The sequence below is a fragment of the Dendropsophus ebraccatus genome, chromosome 2 (assembly GCF_027789765.1).
Source record: "Dendropsophus ebraccatus isolate aDenEbr1 chromosome 2, aDenEbr1.pat, whole genome shotgun sequence".
Taxonomy (NCBI): Eukaryota; Metazoa; Chordata; class Amphibia; order Anura; family Hylidae; genus Dendropsophus; species Dendropsophus ebraccatus.
The window spans coordinates 176,330,386-176,356,255 of record NC_091455.1 but is presented as its reverse complement, the minus strand read 5'-3'; the positions used below and the strand labels follow the sequence as shown (position 1 = coordinate 176,356,255).

General features: G+C 45.5%; 1 protein-coding gene across 1 annotated transcript; it reads left to right on the top strand.

Annotated features, from left to right (window-relative positions):
- The first annotated feature begins 4,274 nt into the window (after nucleotides 1-4,274).
- Nucleotides 4,275-23,687, top strand: TRA2A (transformer 2 alpha homolog). The gene is made up of 8 exons (XM_069958790.1): nucleotides 4,275-4,500; nucleotides 11,023-11,156; nucleotides 15,146-15,311; nucleotides 15,423-15,611; nucleotides 20,314-20,429; nucleotides 21,914-22,072; nucleotides 22,432-22,499; nucleotides 23,334-23,687. Exons 1-8 carry the CDS (start codon nucleotides 4,465-4,467, stop codon nucleotides 23,342-23,344), a joined length of 879 nt encoding a protein of 292 aa, XP_069814891.1. The 5' UTR covers nucleotides 4,275-4,464; the 3' UTR covers nucleotides 23,345-23,687.
- The last annotated feature ends 2,183 nt before the right edge of the window (nucleotides 23,688-25,870 follow it).

Below are 25,870 nucleotides of genomic sequence, written 5' to 3'. Positions count from 1 at the left end.
GAATACATGCCCCCAAATAGTAGTCGGCCCCCTCTGTGCCTCCATATAAGCAGTACGCCCAATACATGCCCCCAAATAGTAGTCAGGCTGAGCTGTGCCCCCATATAAGCAGTATGCCCAATACATGCCCCCAAATAGTAGTCAGGCCCCCTCTGTGCCCCCATATAAGCAGCATGCTGAATACATGCCTCCAAATAGTAGTCAGGCAGCCCTGTGCCCCCATATAAGCAGTATGCCCAATACATGCCCCCAAATAGTAGTCAGGCTGCTCTGTGCCCCCATATAAGCAGTATGCCCAATACATGCCCCCAAATAGTAGTCAGGCTGCTCTGTGCCCCCATATAAGCAGTATGCCCAATACATGACCCCAAACAGTAGTCAGGCCCCCTCTGTGCCCCCATATAATGCACAAGCGCACTTATTTGTCACTTGAGCACCAGAATGTCAGAGCAAGAGCGATCTCCTGAGATAGATCATAGAGAGAGGGAATTGGCAGTATCGGAGAAGGAAAGAAGGGCAGGGAAAAGATGGAAATAAGAGGAAATTTGGGGAAAGATGTAAAATGGCGGTTAGCCATTACAAACAATAGGAGAGAGATGAGAGGAGGGGGATGAGGCTGGTGGGCAGGGCTGCTGTACAGATAGGAGATGGGGGTAGCTGTAGATAGGTAGGTGTAGGTAGATAGTTATAGGTAGGTAGCTGTAGGTAGTTATAGGTAGCTGTAGGTAGTTATAGGTAGCTGTAAGAAGATAGCTGTAGGTAGCTGTAGGAAGGTAGTTATAGGTACCTGTAGGTAGGTAGTTGTAGGTAGTTGTGGGTATCTGCAGGTAGGTAGTTATCGGTAGCTGTAGGTAGATAGTTATAGATAGTGAGCTGTAGGTAGTTGTGGGTATCTGCAGGTAGGTAGTTATCGGTAGCTGTAGGTAGATAGTTATAGATAGTGAGCTGTAGGTAGTTGTGGGTATCTGCAGGTAGGTAGTTATAGGTAGGTAGTTGTAGGTAGTTAGTTATAGGTAGTTGTTGGTAGGTAGTTAGTTATAGGTAGTTGTTGGTAGGTAGTTATAGGTAGTTGTGGGTAGCTGTAGTTAGTTATAGGTAACTGTAGGTAGGTACTTGTGGGTAGCTGTAGGTAGGTAGTTGCCACCCCATCCCCTCCCCATGTAGGCACTAACAAACACACATACAAAAAAAAACAGACACTTTAACTCACCTGGCTCCCCGCCGCGTGTCTCCTCTCCTCAGCTCGGCAGGCGTCGCTCCAGTGACGTCACTCATCCGTCGGGACGCACGAGACGCTGGCGATCAGCCATAGAGGCGCCCGGGCAGAGAGGCATCTCTGTTTACTTATCTGGTGTAGAAAGGAACGGTACGCTGTATGTCTGCAGGAGCGCCGTTAGAAACCACTGTATGAGCAGGGTGCCGGGCGGCCAGCAGGGGGAGCGATCGGGGCCGACAGACATACACAGCATGCATTATGTGACAGTGTCGTGCTGTGTATGTCTGTCGGCCCCGATCGCTCCCCCAGCTGGCCGCCCGGCACCCTGCTCCTACAGTGGTTTCTAACGGCGCTCCTGCAGACATACAGTGATCTTTTCTACACCAAAGATAGGTATGCAGAGCTGCCTCTCTGCCTGGGCGCCTCTATGGCTGATCGCCCTGCGCCTTCCTCCTCCTATAGTGTTCCGGCGCTCCTGCAGACAGAGACAGCACACATTTCTATAGCTAAATGTGCAGCTGTCACTGTCTGCCAGAGCGCCCCCCAGCTGGACGGGAGTGATGCGCCCTGTGCAACCGCACAGGTCGCACACCCCAAAGGCCGGCCCTGCATGGCACCAGTTTGACTAGTGTTCCAATTCCCAACCTGTGACTCCCCCGCTGTTGCAAAACTTTGACTACCAGACTGACCGTGTAGATTGGTATAGCAATCACATATTTAAAAAAAATTATCCGAAACATCTCCTGTAAATGTCCTTCTAGACGGCCTAATATGGGGTCATCTACCAAAGCAAACGAGTGCCCATCAGCAAGATCGGGGCTTGTTTGCAGTGCCTTCAGAAGGCATGGTCAATTGTGCTGCTGGGATGCACAAATGATCCCTGTATCATTTGTGCAGCAATTTAAATATATTCATGTCATGTAGTATATAGATGTATATATTGCTGTGAAATAGTGATGTATTTCAGTGCAGCGCTCACACTTTTAGGCTATGTTCACACTATGTAACAATATGGCTGTTGTTGTCAACGGCGTACTTAATGCAGTGTGGAACATTGCCTCTTGTTCTATGGGATCCCGGCCGGAGCGTATACACATTGTATATGCTCCGGCCGGAATCCCATGCCGGGCTGCAAAGAACTGACATGTCAGTTTTCTGCGGCCGCAATTCAGTGAATTGAGGCCGTAGGAAACCCTGTCAATTCACACAATGAAGCAAGCGGCTCCAGCCATTGCTTCATTATGCGCTATGGGGAGTTTTGATGCAGACGCGCGCTGATGCGCCCGCATCAGAAAACTACGGCCATAAAGATCATCCGCTGGTACTGCAGTACCGGCCCAGATGATCTTGGCAGAGACCGGCCGTTCCGTAACCCGGCTGGGTCACGGAACGGCCGGTCCGATACGACGTGTGAACATAGCCTTAAACAGGCCGATTATCAGCCAAAGGAGCATTTATAGCAACTCTACTTGCCAATAATCAGCACCTGTAAAAGGGCCCTACAGATCTGTCAGGGGAGTAGCAATCACAAACACCAAAATGCAGTAAAAACTGCTGGCAGTGCAAAATATGAGTCTGAAGGAAAACCAAAAGTGCCAATACACTCTATACTAAAATCAACTAAACCCGATGTTTGCATGTAGGTTCAGCCAACACTTTAAAGCCAGCTCAGCAGTATATGTTGAAATACTCCTGCAGGTACGATGTCCTCTCCTGACGCGGGTGGCTCTACTCTACTGTCTGTCTGTGCATGCTACCGCGTGCCTGCCCCTTTGTTTTGAACCCCGACCTAAAAGCACTTCTGACATGTTGCTATAACATCTCAGAATTTTTTTTAAAATGGTAGTTACATTTTAAGGTATATGGTGGCCTCCAAACGCTCCATCGACATGTGATGGATTTTCACTGCCCTTTGCTCTTAGTGAGATATGTTAAAACCAGAGCTGTCTGGCTGCGGCTTACCCCTCCTTATAAAGAACACAGGAACATTCGGCTGTGCTTTATGTTCATGTGTATGAGGAGGACGGGAGAGATAACTGTTGGCTGAGTGATGGTTCACTGGCAGGGGCCTCTTTGCGCAGCCAGGCTGCACAAACGGCCGCTATATTTTTCATGGCCGCACAACCCATTCACAGACAGATGTGTGGCTGAATCAAAATATACAATCAGCCGATGAGCGTGGAAATGCCTGGCTCTTTTATGCTGCGTTTACACAGATCGATTATTTTCGAATTTTTCGCAATAACAATCACATTTGAGCGATAATTGTTCCGTGTAAACACAGCAAACGATCAAGCGACGAGCGAGAAATTGTTCATTTTGATCTCTCAACGTGTTCTCAAATCGTCATTCGTCGTTCGCTAAAAATTTGCAGATCGCTTTGTGTAAACAGTCTTTCAAAGATCCACCCTATGTAAAAGATGGGCTTGAGCGATCTTAAAAATGATCGCAATAACGATTTTTCTAACACTTTATTTGTCTAAATGCTGATCGTTATGAAAAGCAAATTGTTGCTTCAAAATCGTTAAACGATCGATTGGGCGAATTAGCGCTCCGTGTAAACGCAGCATTACACTGACCAGTGGCTAATTTAGCATTCCTAGGAACGTGCGTTATCGGCCCGTGTACAGCCTCTTTATTGAAGGTGTATGGTCACTTTAAAAGCTAATGAGAGTGAATGATTTCAAACAAATTTGGTATATATAGCTAAAATGTAGATGTATAGTGATAGAGTGTATATACTGTGTAATATATATATATATATGTACACTATATCTAGATGCTTTTAGAGCAGAGTGGTGGTCGGTCACCTAGACAACGAGCTATCAGGAGATAAGTTTACTAAATCAATGTACTGTATTTTCAAAACTATTAATTTGACCAGTCCTACTTGTATAATTGTATGTGATGAGATGGGAATACCGCTCTAGACCACCAACCTACTTCTCTGCAATGAGTATGGACACTATAGGCTGTATACAGTCCCCAGTATCCCCGCCGCTGATGACGTCACCGACCGCCCCTGCCGCCGCCATTCTGAGCCCGCACGCCCCGCCCCTCCCCGGCTCTGCCTTATGAACCGCGAGAAGACGACGACGACGCCATTTTGTGAAGCGGTCGGGACGCAGACAAAAGCGGCAAGAGGAGCGGCCGTACGGACAAAGACAAGCAAGGAACAAGACCACGGCAGCGGTCACCTACCCACAGCAGTTACCTATCGTTAGTCGCTGACTAGTACAGCAGGCGCCATGAGCGACGTGGAAGGGAATCTCTTCATGAGCAGAGTAAGTAAACGAATAGGCTGGAGACGTACGTTATGTCTCCTCATGGCTCCCGGTTAGGTCGGGGGATGCTTGTGTATTGTGGTCGGTGTACAGTGAGTTATCCCGGTCCAGGACTCGTGTGAGGTGAAGGACCCGGACTGGCTGCATTGTCTTGTCTGCTCCAAGATGGCTGCTACCAGACAGGGGCCCCAGGTATGTATGGAGGGGCACGGCTAGCAGTGTGGATATGGTGGTCCTGTACACACAGTGCTGAGGTGAGGGCCATGTTATAATACAGCCCCCTATAGACTGAACATCACTAAAATCTGCATGTAGCTGTGGATCTAAAATCCATCAGTCGTCGTGTGTGACTGTAGACGTGGGGGCGATGACTAAACGTTATATTGTGATAGACCGTAATATCCGTCCTTGTAGACGTGGGGGCGATGACTATACGTTATATTGTGATAGACCGTAATATCCGTCCTCGTAGACGTGGGGGCCATGACTATACGTTATATTGTGATAGACGGTAATATCCGTCCTTGTAGACGTGGGGGCCATGACTATACGTTATATTGTGATAGACGGTAATATCCGTCCTTGTAGACGTGGGGGCCATGACTATACGTTATATTGTGATAGACGGTAATATCCGTCCTTGTAGACGTGGGGGCCATGACTATACGTTATATTGTGATAGACGGTAATATCCGTCCTTGTAGACGTGGGGGCCATGACTATACGTTATATTGTGATAGACCGTAATATCCGTCCTTGTAGACGTGGGGGCCATGACTATACGTTATATTGTGATAAACCGTAATATCCGTCCTTGTAGACGTGGGGGCGATGACTATACGTTATATTGTGATAGACCGTAATATCCGTCCTCGTAGACGTGGGGGCCATGACTATACGTTATATTGTGATAGACGGTAATATCCGTCCTTGTAGACGTGGGGGCCATGACTATACGTTATATTGTGATAGACGGTAATATCCGTCCTTGTAGACGTGGGGGCGATGACTATACGTTATATTGTGATAGACCGTAATATCCGTCCTTGTAGACGTGGGGGCGATGACTATACGTTATATTGTGATAGACCGTAATATCCGTCCTCGTAGACGTGGGGGCCATGACTATACGTTATATTGTGATAGACGGTAATATCCGTCCTTGTAGACGTGGGGGCCATGACTATACGTTATATTGTGATAGACGGTAATATCCGTCCTTGTAGACGTGGGGGCCATGACTATACGTTATATTGTGATAGACCGTAATATCCGTCCTTGTAGACGTGGGGGCCATGACTATACGTTATATTGTGATAGACCGTAATATCCGTCCTTGTAGACGTGGGGGCCATGACTATACGTTATATTGTGATAGACCGTAATATCCGTCCTTGTAGACGTGGGGGCCATGACTATACGTTATATTGTGATAGACCGTAATATCCGTCCTTGTAGATGTGTGGGCGATGACTATACGTTATATTGTGATAGACCGTAATATCCGTCCTTGTAGATGTGTGGGCGATGACTATACGTTATATTGTGATAGACCGTAATATCCGTCCTTGTAGATGTGTGGGCGATGACTATACGTTATATTGTGATAGACCGTAATATCCGTCCTTGTAGACGTGGGGGCGATGACTATATGTTATATTGTGATAGACCGTAATATCCGTCACTATCCGTCCTTATTGGGGGAAGAGACTACAGTAAAAACGTTACGCCATTACTATCCGCCTCGTGCGCCCTCTGTGTTTTATAGTCCACAAGGTTTATGGAAGTCTGAGCGTCCTCTCCGGTCGCATAGTACAACTTTACTGCTGAACGTAGAAGGGTTAACAGCGATCAGCCATGGCCGGGTTGTTGATACTTGCTGTAATGGATTTTACACGTCCATTTTTTTTTTTGCGTACAGGCAGAGGATTGTTTTCTTTTATGTAAAACTTTTTATTAGTCAACCTTTTTATTGTATATGTAAGCAGTTGAGAATCTGTGTACCCGGTCACTGCCGTTGTGTTCGTAAAGTTGTAGACGGTGTTCACCTACAGTGAGGGACATCTGCCGCCCATGCTTGTTACTCACCGCTAAAGGTTTCTTTCTATAATCGTATACGTTATAAGGATCCAAACCGATTGCTTTGTCTGCTCACGTTTTCCATATACCTCATTGTAAAATCATACACAATTTTATTTTTATTATTTTAAAGTTGGAAAAGGAGTAGTAGTCTGCATTTAGCAAACTGGGAAGTATGTAGATGTAAAGCAGACAGTTAGGGCTCTTTGTATACGTTTGTTCCATGGAAATTTCTAAATGCATCAGGCTATATGCATTGCATTTTTAGCAGCACAAACATATATGCCAGATGTGGGATAAAAACTGTGGAGACCAGAGGCCCCATTCGCATTATGTTACTGGGCTGCACTTATCTTATATGGTTTTTGTACCCAAAAATGCAATGCAACATACAGCTTGAAATATCACCAAAATTCCATTGATCAATCGTATGCTAAAGCAGCTTCAGACTGTAACTTTATCAGCTTTACGTCTGTATACTTTAATGAAATGGAGACTATTACTTTCTGTTGTCTTTTAAAAAATAAAAATAAAAAAGCATGATGTCAATGGAAAACATACAGGTACATATATTAGATACAATTGCATACATTTAAAGTGTTCCTACAGTGAACTAGTAGCAAATAACGTATACTATGTATGCAGGTGGTCTACAGCAAATGTAGTCCAAAAAAGTGTTTTGTAACACTAAAGATTACCGTACATGTCTAATGTGGGGGGGGGCGGAATATTTACTAGTAATATTAGATATGTTACCTTATGTATCATCCGGAGGATGAAGATACTTTCTGTGCAGTTATCGGGAGAGTTTGTTGCTTTTACAAAAGTATTGTTTGGTGTTTATAGCAGGAGGTGACGCACCACAGGCTTGTTTTGTTTTAGTTGCCCTGTTTGTTGCGGTATAAGGTTAGGCCTTGTTTTATATAAGGGCTTGTTTATGTTAAAGGAATCTGTGTAAAACAGACATACCATCCGTTTTTTATCCGTTCCCATAGACTGTAAGGGCCCTGTTACATGGAGCAATATTTGGCCGAATCAGCCCAATTATCGCTCCATGTAATAGAGAGAACGATCAGCCAATGACAATCGGCTGATCGTGTCAAATGGCCGGACAATAAAATCATCGTCCGCCGACCGTGCTTTGTTGCGCTGATCAATTGAATACATTATTAATACATTACCTCTGCATGCTCCCAGACTTCTCTCTGCTTCCCGGTACAGTTTCTGCAGCTTCAGAGCCGACAAGGGCTGCACGGACATCACTAACTATGTCCATGCGTCCCTTGCTAAACTATTATCGAGACATGATATAGGCTCAGTAAACAAGTGTCGATCTACATTATTGATTGGGCCAACATCTGCCGTCTGATAGGACTCTAAAAGCTGTGACTGTTGTGTCCTGTAGTAATCAATAGGGGAGATATATATATATATATATATATATATATATATATATATATATATATATATATATATATATATATATATATATATATAATTTTATTTTTTTTATTAATTTTTTTATGGCAGACAAATAATTATGAACACAGATGGGGACCCGATCCTCTCCAGCTTTGGCTTAGCCTTTAGGATAGGCTATCAATATTTGATTAACAGGGGGCCAACTCCCGGCACCCCTATAGATCCGCTTCATGAAGGCGTTGTGGTGCACTTAGCAGCCACAAATCACGTAGATCTGCTGGAGAAGGTTTATAGCTTATATTCTAGAATTCCAGTTCACTTATAATTCACTTGGGCTGCAGGTTTCATATCCACAGCATGTTAATCTGTTGTAGATACGCTGTGAGTTTATTGCAGCTTTTTCCTGTTCACTTGACTTGAGAAGTCGGAGCCATCACAGAATCCACAAGAGCAGATTGTAAATAGTATCAATGTATTCCGCTATTAAATCTGGGGCTGTAAATAGAGCTGTGCACAATCTGGTGTGATTTGGCAACTTGTTTTACACTGTTGAACACCTGCAGCATTTTGTCTTTCTAAAGACTCCTTTCTCCAGCAACAAAACCAAAACTCCCACCATGTGACTCAGAGGGCATGCTGGCAGCTGTAGTTTTGCAGCATCTGAAGAGCCACAGGTTGGGCAGCACTGCTCTAGGGGGTACACTTAGCTGCATGGCGGCACTATTCTGCAGGTAAACAGCAGTTCAACAGTTCCTGTGGTTGTGTGTGTGTGTGTGTTTACCAGAATAGTGCATGGATCATTTTAACAGTGGTCCACAGCTTGTGGGTACGGTGTTAAGGCAATGCTATTTTCTTCCTGTGTTTGCTATATATATTTGCACCCTGACATTTACAGAGTTATTTAACAGACTTTGGTTTTATACAGAATATTACTGTTACACTAGTGTATTACAGAGCTGCATGAAGTGGCACAGTCCATGTGTGGCCCCTGACCAAATGTTTTCCATGGGTGCTCTACAGTGAGTCTCCTGACTCAGATTTGAATACCTATGCTCTGTAAATGAAGCAAGTGAGACTGAAGTTATTACACGTCTAGGCTATATAGGGGGGAGTATCTGAATTCGGAGATGCAGCCAAAACTGACAAGTTACTACATGGAAGTTATGTGCTGTAAAAACATACATGTAGAGCACTGACAATATTCCAAGGTAACGTTTAGAGCTGACATTCATTTCGCTGGTTGTAGGGGTCCCAGAAGATGCGTGGTGGGACCGGACTCGGGACAACTGCCGGAAGGCATTTTCCCCTGAGTGTTGTGATTGGGGGAGGGGGGGGGGGGGCTTTTTTATAGGTGGCTTATTTATAATAAGTAGTAATGGATTTAGGGGCCTATTCCACGGAGTGATAATCGGACCAATTTGGCCAATTATCGCTCCGTGGAATAGAGACAATGATCAGCCGATTTTGTCATTAGCTAATCGTTTATTTAGGTTCAAACCTAAAATCATTGTGCACAGACCACGCATCGCTGCGTGGAATAGTCATGCGCGGCGGGCAACCGACGATCTCACAAGCACCATACATTACCTAAGCATGTTGCAGGGCTTCTCCTGCGCTCCTTCTGCCTCCCGGCCCTGCGCGCAGCAGCAGCTTCAGTGCAGCCTGTCTTAGCTGACAGACCGCTGCGGCCAGCTCCGAAGCTGCTGTTGTGCGCGGGAGTGGGAGGAAGAAGGAGCGCGGGAGAAGCCCTGCAACATGCTTGGTAATGTATGGTGCTTGAACAAGGGCTGCAAGGACATCGGTAACGATGTCCCTGCAGCCCTCGCTAAACTATTATCGGGCCATGGAAAAGGCCCAGTAAACAAGCGCTGATCTAGCAGATCGTCGCTCGTTTACCTTATTGATCGGGCCCCCATCGGCCCATGGAATAGGACCCTTACTGTTGTAAAGAGGTAACGTTAGGTTTTTTCCACCAGCAAATGTAAATATTCTTTAGCCTGTGCATTTAATAAATACAATTCGAATATATATTTTTATATAATATATATTTTGAAGGTTTTGTTGTTAGAACAATTTGGTGTTCTCTCCTAACTGTTATTTAAAGACCAGACCATAATGTGAAGTAAGTGATGCAATGAAATCTGTTAATCTTTAGTTCCTGGACCCTACATTGTATTCTTCTGGTAGTTTGATTCTAAGTCTGGATTTTTTAAAAGGGGGGGGGGGGGGGGGGCTTCAGTGTTCAGGTAACTTATGACAGGTTAGATAATGTAAGGCCTTGTGTTAAGGAGGGTTTAATGGCAGACGTCCTAGGAAGGAGTTACCGCAGGGAGATTATGCCAAATTCTGTGTATACTCTACCTGTTGGCTTTTCATTATTTCCGTGCCACAGAAGAGTATCTCATACAGATTTGCTTAAATATACTAAATGTTGTTTTTCCATTAAGGTTATTGTTGGTGAAGAACTCGAAGAGTTTATTCCAAGAATGTTGAAGAGAAAGCAAGATAAAAGAAGGCTAATGAAAAATTGTAAAGCTCAGAAAATTTCATTTGAATGGGGGAAAAAAAATTATCAGAAGACTGTTCAGATAGAAGCTTTTCAATATAATTAAGGCTTTAATGAATTGGTTGAATTGGGGAAGAATACACGAAGTTGAAAAATGAAAAATAATAAAATGAAGAATGAAGAAAAGTTAAACGCAAGAGTGACGTAGAATTAAAAGAATCTGGAAGAATGAATGGGTCCTAGGTTAAGTAAATGTATGGTTTATGTTCCAGTGTCTGTATGATCAAATTAATAACTGCATGATTTTAGTTAACAGAATATTTGGGTTTGGTCATCTGGTTCAGATAGGGTTTTCATAGAGAATAGTATCTTTGTGGGTTAAATGCAGTCAGCTGGAGGGCAGAGTAAACCGTAACCTAACCATTTGTTTTTCAGGTTTATATGCTTTGTCACTTCTGTATCAAGTTAGGCATTTCTTAGAACTGCTCCATTTTTAATGTACTTTGTTCTATTAGGAGTCACGATCTCGCTCCAAGTCTGCTGCAGAGAGCGCTCCCATTGCAAAATGTGAAAGTCGGTCTCGCTCGCGTAGTGGATCAAGAGCTTCCAAGCGGTCAGAGTCCCATTCTGAGTCCAGGTCCAAATCTCGGTAAGCGACTTCATGTTTATGATGCTATTTGGACCCCACAGGTGCTTCATAGATTTTCAGAACAATGTGGCATGAAAAATGAAATTTTTTACACTAAAACGTTCTAGCCTTCAATTTTTCATTTTTACAAGGGGATAAAAGGGGGGGGGGGAGAAACACAATGGGGGAGATTTATCAAAGGGTGTAAAATTTAGACTGGTGCAAACTGCCCACAGCAACCAATCACAGCTCAGCTTTCCTTTCAGCACTGCCTAAAACTGAGCTGTGATTGGTTGCTGTGGGTAGTTTGCACCAGTCTAAATTTTACACCCTTTGATAAATCTCCCCCAATGTGTAGCGCAGTTTCTCTCAAGTACAGAAATATCCCACATGTGGACATAGTCCACCCCCCATGTGGACAAGTGCCAAGCGGGCGCAGGACGAGCCTCCAAAGGGAAGGAGTGGCAATTGGCTTTTGGAAGCTGGATTTGACATTGCTAACCATTGCTCCAATCGTCGCCACAGCAATGGAAGCCGATTGCCGGGCCACTCGACGCCTACTACCATTTCTGGGAGGCAGAGTATATACCCTGCAACGTCGGCTCGATTTCTTGTTGCTGTCCCTCGCTGCGGAGAGTCGACGTCCCAGCTTCTCCTTCCGCAGCAGTCAGACCCTGATCAGGCAATGCTGGCTCACCCTCTTCTGACCTTGGCAATGGGATCAGCTGTACACAGCGGTGCAGCCACTCCAAGCCCCCTGCAGAGCAGGCTCTTGACAGAAGCTGAACCAGCTCATTAACTTCTGGCTATGCCTCCGGCTGACTCTCCGAGGTGCCATCCTCCATCCTGACGTAATCTGTCTGCGACTCTGCATCCGATGCTTCCCCGCACTCAACATTGGTGGCAGCTGCTGTCCGACTTCTGGTTGCCATGAGAGAAAGAAATCTGATCTGATCAGGGTCTGACTGCGAAGGACAACAAGAAATCGAGCCGATGTTGCAGGTTATATTCTCCGCCTCCCAGAAATGGTAGTAGGTGTCTAGGGGCACAGCGATCGGCTTCCATTGTGGCGGCGAAGATTGGAGCAATGGTTAGCGATGTCACAGCTAACACTGAACCGATGACTCGAGCTGCTCTGGTTCCCGTTGGTGAGTATGTGCATCCCACCACACAGTGACTGTTGCGGAGCTGCTCAGCCTTTCACCAGTGACAGTCACACGACTCACATCCCTGCTCCCCTTACTGACAGACATGGCCACATGACAAAACACTGACACAAGAGATCCTATGCCTGGATGTGACAGTTGTTTCTACTTTCCTGTGTTTGGATAAGGGGTCTGGGGTGAAAGACTGCAGTAAAAGAGCCCATGTTATGTGATGTGTCTCCCTTTAAACTATTATTTGACAGCCCAAGTGAAGGAGCGTATTTGGAAGTTAGAATTTGACGTCTATCTTTATTGCCGTCTAATAAAGAAGTTATGCGTGACAGGCAAGATGATAAGGATGATGATAAAAAAAAAAGGTGCTCCTCCCTGTTTTGAGCAATGGTGGCAAGCCTTTTTTTTTATATACACAGCGATTTTGGGTGAGAAGCATCCGCATATATCTTCTGGTTTATTTCAACATTTGGACACTATTATTGAGGCATATCGCAATTTCGGTGGCTTGGCTTGGTATCTTAATACGACTTTTAGGCAGAAACTGGCTATATATCAGTCTATTAAATTTGATAGTCGTGATGTCGGGCTCTGGGTTAACCTGATGATCCCGCATAGACAGACTGTGTTTAAGACACTGGTTAACGCAACTGGAGGGCCTATTAGAAAAGGGTTTTTGTTTTGCCTTTAATGAAGGTAATTGTAAATGGCAGGCGAATTGCAGGTATCGCCATGACTGTTCCTTTTGTGGCGGAAGCCACTCCTTGCTTAGATGTTTCAAACGTGCCAATCAGTTGGGACAGCAGCTGCAGGCAAAGGACATTGCAGGAAAAGTTAGTGAAACTTTCAAGAACGTTGCCTTACCTAGAACAGTACCCCGACAGAACGATAGCTAGGTTCCTAGTGGAAGGTTTACTAACTGTCTCCCTGTTCCTCCTTTTACAATGGTTGGTTGTGTTCGCTGTGAAAATTTAGTTTGTCTCTCCATGCTAAGGTAGTCAGACATAAGCCAGCTAAATAATTGGTGGCTGGACGTATTGCTGGTCCGTTTTTTTTTTTTTTTTTCTCCCCCGTTGACTTGTTTCAGAGTGTCGCCACTAGGAGTTTTTCCTAAGAAAAAAGTTGGTAGCTTTCAATTAATACATTTGTCATTCCCAAAGATTCTTCTTGGAATGATTCTATTGATCCAGCAGAGGATTCAGTTTCTTATACTTCATTTGATGCGGCGCTGTCGTTGTTGAGGAAAGTAGGGCCTGGGGCTTTCATGGCTAAGGCTGAAATTAAGGCTGCTTTTAGATTACCAGTTTGCCCGAGTGGTTATTCTTTAGTTTTTAAGTTGATGGTAAATATTTTTTAGAAGTGTTTGCCTATGGGGTATTCTATGTCATGTTCGTAAGTTTTCCTCCTTTTTAGAATGGGTTATATTTGATTGCACAGGTTTAAAAAATATGGTTCATTATTTGGACCATTTTCTTTTTGTCGGTCCGATATCTAGTAGTGTTTGCTCTGACTTTCTTCTTTTCAGCATATATGTAGTCAGTTTGGTGTCTCGTTGACAGACGAGAAAACGTCTCTGCTATTGGTTTCTTTACCGATACAGCGGGTTCATATGGTTATGGGGCTATATGTGGTAATGAATGGTCAGCAGGTTGTTGGCCGGCAGCTTGGGTCGACAGCAGTGTTACTAAAAATATTATATTGTTAGAATTATTCCGTTTAGTGGCACATTTGGTCTGATAAGTTTCAAAACGTGTGTTGTTGCACACCTCCCTAATATATCCCACTAACTCCCATGTCGCGATGTTTATTTTGTAGGGGGGTTAGTCTCTCAAATGAGTGGATATATATGGTGACCATAAAGTGTTGGTTAATAAAGAATTTATTTGTATTATAAACATTGTGGCCATAATATTGCCACGGTTAAAGAAGTCTGGCGAAAATTTTTATTAAAGTATATTAATTATACAAATCCCCAGTATACACTTATTACGGGAAATGCTTATAAAATGCTTTTTCCCTGCACTTACTACTGCATCAAGGCTTCACTTCCTGGATAAAATGGTGATGTCACGACCCGACTCCCAGAGCTGTGCGGGCTGTGGCTGCTAGAGAGGATGATGGAAGAGGGATGCTCAGTGTCCCTCCAGTACCCTGTGTCCCTCAGTGTCCCCCTGCCATCATCCTCTCTAGCAGCCACAGCCCGCACAGCTCTGGGAGTCGGGTCGTGACATCTGTGGACTAGAATACCATAATTGACAATTGCCACAGTGTGGGCTAAAGGAGCAGCAAACTGGGGGAGAAATGGATAAAACCTCGCTCGCATATTCTGACAGATTAGGGACCAATTGATTTTTATGGCCCCACACTCGGATCTGTAATTGGACTGTGAACTGTGCCACCCTAGTATGGACCGTAATTGCAGCCACACATTTTAATCAATGGTTCCGTACAAATTGAGGACTGTTACATACAGATCTACAATTGGACAGGATTACAGATGTGTGAATGGGGTTTATGAAATGGACATGTCCAGCCAGGACTCTCATCCCTCTTAAACACTTAAGTATTACAGCTGTAAAAAAATTTTTTTTTAAAAACTACTATTGTGCAGTGTAAATCTGTTTTGAATTTGATGCTGGAATAGACTTCTGGGTGCCCATTCTCTTCTCCACATATAAGTTAATTGTCAATGTTCAGATGTGGCAGATTTGTCGTGGGTTTTTGGAAAGCTGCAAAAAGGTAAAGCACATTGCAAGTAAATGAGGTTTTGCAGAACCTTTTTTGTGTGCAGCAGAAAAATCAGAAAATAGTTCTAAATATACAAGTGCTTGAATGCAAAACTTTCTTTTACAGTTCAAGATCCAGAAGACGCTCTCGTAGAAGATATTCGCGCTCAAGGTCTCGTTCTCATTCACACAAAAGACGGTCAAAAAGCAGATCATACACTCCAGAATACAGGCGGCGAAGAAGTCGAAGTCACTCTCCAATGTCGAACAGGAGGAGGCACAATGGTAGCAGGGTATGTTATATGTGTATAATTTCACGATCACATTGTATCTAGCAATCTGAACAATAAAAATTAATTTTCAGACATTAAATGTCTTTTATATACTTTTATTTTTTTATTTAGGCAAATCCAGATCCAAACAACTGTGTTGGGGTTTTTGGTCTGAGCCTATACACAACTGAAAGAGATCTAAGAGAAGTTTTCTCTCGCTATGGCCCTCTCGCTGGTGTGAATGTCGTCTATGATCAGCGATCCGGACGGTCAAGGGGATTTGCATTTGTCTATTTCGAACGCCTAGAGGATTCAAGAGAGGTAAATGTCTTTTCTTCCCTATGTATTCAGATCTTTGTAGTGTGCAATATATATACTCCCACCTCGTTCGCTTGAAAGCGACTTCTGTACCTCTCCCAGCTGTAGACAGATGGCAGGACCATATCCCTGCCCTATCTTATGATACTTATGATGTCATCCTAGAATCTCATCTTAAAGTCAATAAATAATAAGCTCACACAGTTATATATAATTCATCAAAGTTACTTAACTCCAATACGGTTGCATCGCATGGGTAGGATCCCCGCTCCTACAAGCCCCAAATGCCAGATGGAGCCTGCTAACTTTTGGCATATGACTTGGGCTTGTCCCTGGATACATACATTTTTGGAAAGAAGTAGTAGATACCCTCACAACTGTGCCCCATGCAAGTGCCATTAGATCCTACTGTCTGTCTTTTTATATCACCTTTTTATATGAAACCCTATTCCTTGCCATCAATGCTATAGCAATGTGTTGGATTAATAGGAGACCGCTCACCATTCCCATGTGGATTAACATGGTGACAGAAGCGCCTCTGTCACTGACTGGCTGAGCAGACTTGAAACCTCATATCTCAAGCCCCTGCAGAGACCAGAAAGCGGCCGGGCAGCGCGGACCGGTGCGACGCGATCTGGGACCTGGCGCTGGAACCGGGGAGGTAAGGGGGCTCAGTTGCTCTCATTCACCCCCGGTCATAGCCAAAAAAGCCCCCCAGCCCGGAGTACCCCTTTAAAAAAAAAATATATATGGAAAACCCCTTTAAAAGAATAAGGTGATGTGAGATAGGTAAATTCTAGACAGAACACTTTACCAAACAAGTATAACATCTTGGTACCCTTGTAAACTGGTTACAACTTGAGAAATACATTAAATGGGTGTCTGCTGTTCTATTCTTCCCCATTGTGCCTACACATTTCAGATAAGTCTTTCTTTTTAGGACCTGCAGCCTCCTATATAAGTGGGCAGTTGACTTGCTGTCCTAATAGGGCGTATACAAGGGAGTGCATTTGTTATATATCCCCTAGCAACCAATCAGATTCCATCTTACATTTTTCCAAAGAGTCTGTGAGAAATGAAAGTGGAATCTGATTGGTTGCTAGGGGCAACTGAGCCAGTTTCACTTTACGTCATGTTTGATTAATCTCCCCCTTATCTGTAAGTGTCTGCAAAATTAAGATTCACTGTCTACAACCGGTGTGGGGTTGTAACTGGTTATATTTGGTACCATGGGTTTATTGGTGTAAAATAAAATATCACCTGTAGAACAGATATTAGACTGACTTTACAGAGTACCCATAGGGGCAACAGAGCCAGTTCTTCTTTAAACCAGTTTGATAAATCTCCCCCTGATAAATCTCCCCCTAAGTGTTAATACAGCATTTTGGCACTGTGAAGAAATAATACAGCATCCAATACATATGGACTTGGCTTTGAGTGTAATAAAAATTATAAAACTGTTAGTCTGTTGTACTGCACTATTCCATACACAAGCAAGATGAGACTCTCAGGGGAATAGAAAAGATGTGCAGTGTTTATAAACATGTGAGCAGTATAGTGGTAGTCTACACGATGCATCTGCCAGGTCTGTGTTCTCTAAGGCTAGGTTCACACTTTTTGCAATACGTTTTTTCCATTGACTTGCATTGTAGAAAAAAATGGATCAAAACAGATCCGTTTTCTTTGACACAAAAACGTAGCTGACACTACTTTTGTGTCCGTCCAAAAAAAAAAAAAAAAACACATCCCTTTTGGGTTTTTTTTTTTTTTTTACAATGGAAGTCAAAGGAAAAATGGATCAAAACTGATGCACTCAAATGCATGTTTTTTTTTTAAATGGATTGCAAAAACACAGTGTGAACCTAGCCTAACCAGTACATATACAGCAGTTGTAAACCTACCACTGGGCGTGGTGGGCTGTTTAAAGTGACACCGTCACCCCCTTAGTGCATTCTGACATCTCTACACAGGTGTAAAGGGTAAATTTAGTGTTTTTCATATCTTATTTCATATCATACGTCATGGTGCTTGTTCAAGTAAAAAGTGTCCTTTTATCAACTGCAGATTGTATTAAGTGGGCGTGGCCTTGCGGCATTAGCGCCACATAACCCCGCCCACAACGGCACAGTTGGCCCCGCCCCCTTGACGCCCATTGGTTGTCCAACGTAAAGGGGGTGGAGTCTAGACCTTTCGGCCAGCCTGTTCCAATGGCCGGCGAGGGGGCGGGGCCAATTGTGCCGTTGTGGGCGGGGTTATGTGGCGCTAGTGCCGCAAGGCCACGCCCACTTAATACAATCTGCAGATGATAAAAGGACACTTTTTACTTGAACAAGCACCATGACATATGATATGAAATAAGGTATGAAAAACACTAAATTTACCCTTTACACCTGTGTAGAGATGTCAAAATGAACAAAGGGGGTGACAGTGTCACTTTAAGGCTTTATTTGTGTTAGTGTCACGGTTGCTTCAGATCTATGGACATATCAGAATTTAGGCAATTTTTTATTTAAGTATTGTAATGCCCCCCAAAAGTTATACAAATTACCAATATACACTTATTATGGGAAATGCACATAAAGTGCTTTTTTTACCCTGCACTTACTGCATCAAGGCTTCACTTCCGGGATAACATGGTGATGTCACTTCCTGGATAAAATGGTGATGTCACCACCCGACTCCCAGAGCTGTGCGGGCTGTGGCTGCTGGAGAGGATGATGGCAGAGGGATGCTCAGTGTCCCTCCAGTGCCCCCCTACCATCATCCTCTCCAGCAGCCACAGCCGCACAGCTCTAGGAGTTGGGTCGTGACATCACCATGTTATCCCGGAAGTGAAGCCTTGATGCAGTAGTAAGTGCAGGGAAAAGCACTTCTGTGCCATTAACAGGGATGGTCCTATAGCCCTCAGAGCAGCAATCTGCCGGCCGGCTCCTGCAGCACACCTCTTACATAAATATTTATAATGGCAATACGCAGTGACATCACTCCCTGCATAGCACTGATATCAACATTAATATGAAGGTGTGCTGCTGGAGCCGGTGGGCAGATTGCTGCTCTGAGGGCTACAGGACCGTCCCCAGTGCACTGAGCCACATGTACATAAGGAAATAATCATTAAGGGGGCTGCGGATTTACTCCCAGTCTCCTGCCCTACTGGATGTCAGTAGGTTAGATCCATATGGCCCGCTGCTAGGTTTCTTTATTCACCTTTGTCTTGCTGAAGAAGATAGTCTCCATAGACTCAAGGGCATTGCTAGAAATGCTCCTTATGGTGCGTTTACACAGATTTTTCGAGTAAAAGCCAGGAACAGACTATAAACAGGGAACAGATCATATAGGAAAGACTGAGATTTCTCCTCTTTTCAAATCCATCCCTGGCTTTGGCTTCCAAAATCTGTCAGATCTGTGTGTACAGGCCGATAATCTGTGTGACTGATCAGCCGAGGAATGGGAAAACAAGCGATCCCCTGCTGATCAGGTCTTCAGAGCAGATGTGATCGTTTCTCCCTCCGGAGAGCAGGATGCCGCTGGATTATGTGCGCTGTGTGCAGGCATTGTGCCAGCAGCGGTCTCGCCAGTCAGGACTCTTCTGTGGCCGAGAAATGTAGCGATTTAGGGTGCAGCTTGTTTATGTGGAGAGCCCGGGAGGGAGGCGCTTAGCCCAGCACTTCTATCCCTCTGTGAGGCGCCAACAACATTTCACAGGTGGTAGAGCTCCGCATACGGATTCCATGCGTTTTATGAGACTCCTCCCTGTATAGATCTTGGTTCTATGAGAATACGCCATGTTATGGGGGTGACACAGGGGGCAGCTAGGGCAGTGGTGGAGGTTTCCCCTCGGGTGGGTGAGGACATTGGTGATTTGGGCTCCGCGGGCGGCCGCTAGGTGGCGGGCAGTGGTTGTGCCTCGTGCTCGGCTCTTTGGCCGCGCGGCCTAGTCACACACGTGCGCTTATGTAGCGGTGCTGCGCCGTATGGATGCCGTATGTCAGCCATGTGTGAGGTTCTCCCTCACCGCCCCGTGCCTCGGCTGTGGCCGTGTTATTAGCCGTCTGTGAGTGAGGTGAGGCGTGGTGTCTCCGCCTCAGTATTGCCCGTCCTCTGGGCTGTAGTGTTGCCCCTGGACTGGGAGAAACCTTCCCTCCATGGCGGCACAATTTCCTTCCCGTAGAAAGGCTAAGAATGGGTTAGACACGAAGCCGCTAGGTACAGCGCGGGTTGGCCGCTCGCTCTCCATGCACACTGCAGGCCGGTACCGCGCTCTGAGCGCACGGTGTACACGGCAGGGGCCTGTGCTTACCCGCTGCTTACACGGGCGCCAGTCACTGCTCTGTGCTGAGGTCAGTGAGCGCGCCCTACAACATGGTGGAGCTTCTGGCAGTTGAGTCGCCATTTTAGCCTGGTGAGAAGGAGCAGTGGGGGCGGGGAGCGAGCCGCGAGATGGCAGCCGGGGGGCGGGGACCGGCGTGAAATGGCAGCCCTGAGCACGTGCGCGGCGGAGCACGTGGGCCGCTTAACTCCTTCAGTGCCGGCCTGAGGCTGTGCGGGGAGCGCGCGGTGCTGCTGCAGGCCGCCCGGCTGACATCTCGCGAGGTGCACGCGCCTCTCCTCACACTCCAGAGGTCAGGGCGCCCAGTGTGTACAGTGACACGTGGTGTGGCGGGGGCTCCGGCCAGGGACTGACCTGTCATGTGTAATTCCACAGGCGATGGAGCATGCGAACGGGATGGAGCTGGACGGCAGGAGGATCCGTGTAGACTACTCCATCACCAAGCGGGCGCACACACCGACCCCTGGCATCTACATGGGCAGGCCCACACAGTAAGTAAATGCTATCTATCTGTGTTCCAGGTTACAATGGTGTAATTCTTCAGGCGTTCACTCACTGTATATCTATCAGATAGAAGACACAGCCATGCTGCTGTAATGGCCTCTGTACCCAATAAATGCACAGAAAAGTGACACTTTATTTTCCACACAAGGAGCATTTCTAGCAACTCCTATTATGCCCATGCAGTCCAGGCATGATGGGAGTTGTTGGGGACATTGCCCAAAGTCTGTTCATGTCTGGTGGGCAAAACCTGACACCCAAAGTTATTTACCCAGATGTTTGTATGGACGTTCAGGCTTAATCACAACAGCTATAGTCATACATAGTGCTGTAGTCATTTCTGTGGGTGTCAACAGTGCAGTCACACAGGACAGATCCGCAGTAGATTTTCTGCAAAACTGTTTAAATCTGTGCCAACTATAGAAGGGAATAAAGAAGTTAATGTTGTTGAAATACAGCCTAAGGGCCCTATTCCACCGGACGATTATCGTTCAGATTATCGTTAAATCGTTCGAATCTAAACGATAACCGTTCGGTTGAAATGCAGTTAACGATTAACGACTGAACGAGAAATCGTTGATCGCTTTATAAGACCTGGACCTATTTTTATCGTTAATCGTTTGCATTGAATAAGACATCGTTCGGTCGTTCACAATAGATACGAACGCAATAGCGAATAAATAGCGAAGAAAAAACTATCGCAATTACGATCATAAGTAACTATTATCGTTCCATGGAAATGAGTGAATGTTTTCAGGTCTTTCGCAATAGCGGTCGTTTGAGATCGTTAATCGTTAACGATTATGCAAACGATAATCGTCCTGTGGAATAGGGCCCTAAGGGTGGGTTCACACATGCCATATCTGCTGCGGAATTCGCGCTGCGAAATCTGCTTCAGATACCTTCACTGTCACTTTAATGAGATTCCATACTCTTATGTAAAAGTCAGCCCCCTTAACCTTCCCTTAACTGCTTGCTTCAGGGGCTCCAGTTGCATTAAAGGGAACCTGTCACCCACCGTGCCGGGGTGACAGGCTCCTGACCCCCCGTTAGAGCCCCATATACTCACCTAATCCCGCCGGGTCCCGCTTCTGGAGGTGGTCGGGTGACGGAGATCTCAGCCGCTGCAGCCCGGCGCGCCCGCGCTGAGAGATGAGTCCAACACCCATAGAGAATGACAGGAGAGTCCAGCGCTCCGTCATTCTCTATGAGCGTTGGACTCGTCTCTCAGCGCACGCGCCGGGCTGCAGCGGCTGAGATCTCCGTCACCCGACCACCTCCAGAAGCGGGACCCGGCGGGATTAGGTAAGTATATGGGGCTCTAACGGGGGGTCGGGAGCCTGTCACCCCGGCACGGGGGGTGACAGGTTCCCTTTAAGAGATGTTAACGCTTATATTGTCAGAAGACATGATGTTTAGCGACTGAGCTAGACTAACTACTTCGCCCCCCCCCCCCCCCTTCTCCCCTTTTCAGTAGACGCAGAGATTACCACGACAGAGGCCAGGACAGGGGCCAGGACAGAGGCCATGACAGGGGCCAGGACAGAGGCCATGACAGGGGCCAGGATAGAGGCCAGGACAGAGGCTATGACCGAGGATATGATAGATATGAAGATCATGAGTACAAACACAGGTAAGTTGTGTGCTTACATGCCTTACTGCTACTTGGTGAACTGCTGTTTACTTTAGGAGTATAGTCTGTTGTAATATTTGGTTTCTGATAAGTACTACAGAAGCTAACATACTGAATTGGAGTGAAAGCAGGGGGCAGCAAGCAAAATCTGCATGTATTACCATATGTGTACATTTAGCATGGACTCAACTTGGTCTGTGGTACATAATTCTCCCTGGGATTCCAGTCAGGGGGTTGTGGTGATACCCCAATAAAATGCATGGGGAACTTCAGTAAGCTTGCATGAAGTAAACGTAGTTTTATCCTGTAAATCAATTGGGCATATTTTATTTGTATATTTACCTGTAACTCCATTACAGGCGACGATCCCCTTCACCATATAACAATCGCTACAGATCCAGGTCAAGATCCCGTTCGTACAGCCCAAGTAAGTATTCTCAATGTGTCGATTTGTTTCCAACTACACCAGTTCTTAATTTTGAGTAGAGATGAGTGAGTTTACAGTAATAACTAAGCGAATCGCCTCATTAGCTTAGCAGTCGGCCTATCAGCCTGCTGCCTTCTAACTCAGTGCTACTCCGTACCGGTTCTCCTCTGGTGTGGGAAAAGCTGGTTCCAGCTTTTCCAGGCACCTGGGGAGGCATGTCAGGGAGTTAGAAAGCAGACGACTGCAAAGCTAATGAAGCGATTTGCTTTTTTTATTTCTGTAAATTCGCCCATCCTTAATTCTGATATACAAGAACAAGACCAGAACTGGTATTTCTATGTGGCGACTCTTCTCATCACAGGCTGCAATGTTGAACAGAAAAGGACTTCTGTAGATGGAAGGTCATGTGCTGCTTCTCTGCACTGACTACTAGGAAAGTTTGACTTGTGCTATCATGGTCCCAAATTTTCTTATTTAAGTTGAAAGTTTCTATCTCTAAAAACTTGTTAGGGTACCTGTACTCACAAATTAATCTGACTGATATTTGAAGCCAAAGACAGGAACAGACTATATACAGAGAACAGGTCATCAGGGGGGGGGGGGGGGAGATTGTGATCATTGCATGCATCCATTTCCACATGCTGTGGCCAATAACTCCATGTGTCAGCAACAATGCTAATGAGACAACACCAAGATAGAAATAGTGCTGATGAACATCAGTTTAATTTAAGAGGCTTGCTTCTGGTAATAGGGATAAGGGACACTATACATCTATTTCTCTATCTGTGTGTTTTGTTTTTTTGTCCTAACTTTTTGTTTGTTTTTTCTTTTTAGGGCGTTACTGACATCTTGAAGATGGAGAATTTTTAATATCCGAGTTGTCTGGTTCATCCTTCCCTTTTAAGACTTTAATACTGTTCTTCAATTTGAAGTTTTCTGTTCTGTAAAACCCAAGAAACCGGCGGTATTACTGTAGTTTTTTGTAGCCAAACAGATTTCAGAGCAAGATCTGTGCAAGCAGGAATACAGTTTTCCTTTATCCCTATATTAGGAGGTTTTTGTTTTTTTTTGCTTTTTTTTTCTTCCTTTTGTGAACAGATAATTTAATATGTGTTCTAAGTTCCAGGGAGCTATATTTTGTGATGGAAACTGTGTTTAATAAAACGAGAACTTTGGCATACACTTGTGGTGGCGTTTGTAGACTCTTTAGCTCTAATTTAATTTAATGTCACAATGTGTGGGGGATCTGTCAGACTGGCTGTTATACATCAGTTACACAGGCTTATTTTACAGTCTCTATCACATGGAGCCCCACTGCATTGCACTTGCCAGATCATGCATGTGCACACACAGGATTATGGGATGGAATCTTCATGCTGGAACCCCATATGCCCTTCAAGGGCATAATGCTGGGTTCAGGCTATGGAATACGTGCGGATAAGTTCAGGGGGCGGCGCGCATGTCAGCTAGCTCCATAGACTCCACTCTATGGCTGGGCAGATTCCGCCGAAAGAAGCGACCTCAGCGGAATCGGCCCGTACATAGAATGGTGTCTATGGCACGGGTGGAGATGCACGCGGCCGTGAGTGGGTACAAGCGCTGAAATTTATTCGCGTGGATTCCGTAGTCTGATCCCACCCTTACAGAGGAAATTGGAGAGGCTGCATGGACTGCACGTGCCTCTTAGTAAATCCAGCAGGGGAATAGGAGGCGGGGCTTTATTTAAGACTGGCATATGAGTCTTGATAAATGTCCCCCTATGTGTGAACCCAGCTTCAGTTGGTATTTTTTGCAGACCTAATGCAGCTGTAAGGGTGCCTTTACAGAGATTTCTGACAGCTTTTTGAAGCCAAAGCCAGGAATGGCTTTGAAAAGAGAAATCTCAGTCTTTCCTTTTATGATCTGTTCTGTTTAGTCTGTCCCTGGCTTTGAAAATCTGTCAGATAAATCTTTGTAAAGGCACTTTAACCTCTTAGGGACATATGACGTGCCGGTAGGTCATATGTCCCTAGGGGGTGTTCAAAGCGGGGCCGCGCGGCGACCCTGTTCTGAACCGCCGCGATCCCGGCTGCTGCGTGTAGCCCGGGACCGCGGCTATTAGCAGGCACGGTCTGATCGCTGTGCCCGCTAATAAGGTAATCGGAGGCAGTTGTCAAAGTTGACAGCTGCCTCTGATTACCGGAGGCAGCCATTCCCTGGTGTCTAGTGGGGGAGATCGCTCCTCCGGGACGTTGTCTAGGTGGAAAAATGCTATGGCCGTTCAAACACAAGGAGGAAAAAACACGCAAAAACGAAAATTGGCCCCGTCCTTAAAGGGAACCTGTCACCCCCAGTGCCAGGGTGAAGGCGCCCCCCCCAGCTAAAGCCCCGGATACCTCGCCAAGTCCCGCTCCTGGAGCTGGTCCCGGGACTAGATATCCTTGTCAGAAGCCCGGTGCGCCCGCTGCAGGGATGAGTATGATGCCCATAGAGTGATGGCTCCATTCATTCTCTATGGGCGTCGGACTCATTTATCAGCGCGCACGCCGGGCTTCCGACAAAGATATCTCCGCCGTGGGACTTGGCGAGATGGAGTAACTATCCGGGGGTCGGGCGGCCTTCACCCTGGCACAGGGGGTGACAGGTTCCCTTTAAGTCTTGGTCCAACCACTGAACTGAGCTGTTTGTTCAGATCATCAAACTCCGGCTAGGGCTTGCATCTATAAAGGTATGTTCACATGTACTTAATCTTCTGAGTGTTTCCCAGTGTTGAATTGGTGGGACTGGTTAATGCTGCAGTTTTTACACGTTCCATGCATGGTCTGTATAGACTGACAATGTGCTGTGGAGCTTCTAGCATTATTATTCTTTTTGATGCCAGGAGCTCTGAAACTTTTATTTTTATTTTTTTTAAATCTTTGGGCTACTTTATTGACACATCATGAATTTGCTGATGTATACCTCTCTGCTTGATACCATTTAGTGACTTTCATCATTAGTTAAAGGGGATATCCAGATATCTCTTCTGCTCTTTGGCACCCCACTTCCTTAGTCTGTCCATCTATGTTGATACTTCCGCAAACGAGGGGGTTGTGGGCATTGCGCACATGCAATGTCCAATAGCTGCCTGATGTTGCCTTCACATCGGGCAGCTATTTATCACTGCCTGCAACATGCTCCTGCCCCCTCTCTGGTCTGCGGAAGTTATGAGCACGGATGGACAGACGGAAGAACTGGAGAGCAGAAAGGGTAGGACTTTTCCTGCTCTCCTGATATACCTACATACTACATACTGATAAGCACGAACAACGGCCGGAATTAATGTTCATGATCGTTAATTCTGGCTGTTTCAAATCGGCTGCGGTTTAGTGTTAAACAACGGTCATTCACTA

Excerpts from the sequence above, each read along its gene's own strand:
- TRA2A (XM_069958790.1), top strand. The coding sequence starts at position 4,465 with ATGAGCGACGTGGAAGGGAATCTCTTCATGAGCAGA. Across the intron at positions 11,157-15,145 it reads GAGTCCAGGTCCAAATCTCG|TTCAAGATCCAGAAGACGCT; the intron begins GTAAGCGACTTC and ends TTTCTTTTACAG. Across the intron at positions 15,612-20,313 it reads GCCTAGAGGATTCAAGAGAG|GCGATGGAGCATGCGAACGG; the intron begins GTAAATGTCTTT and ends GTAATTCCACAG.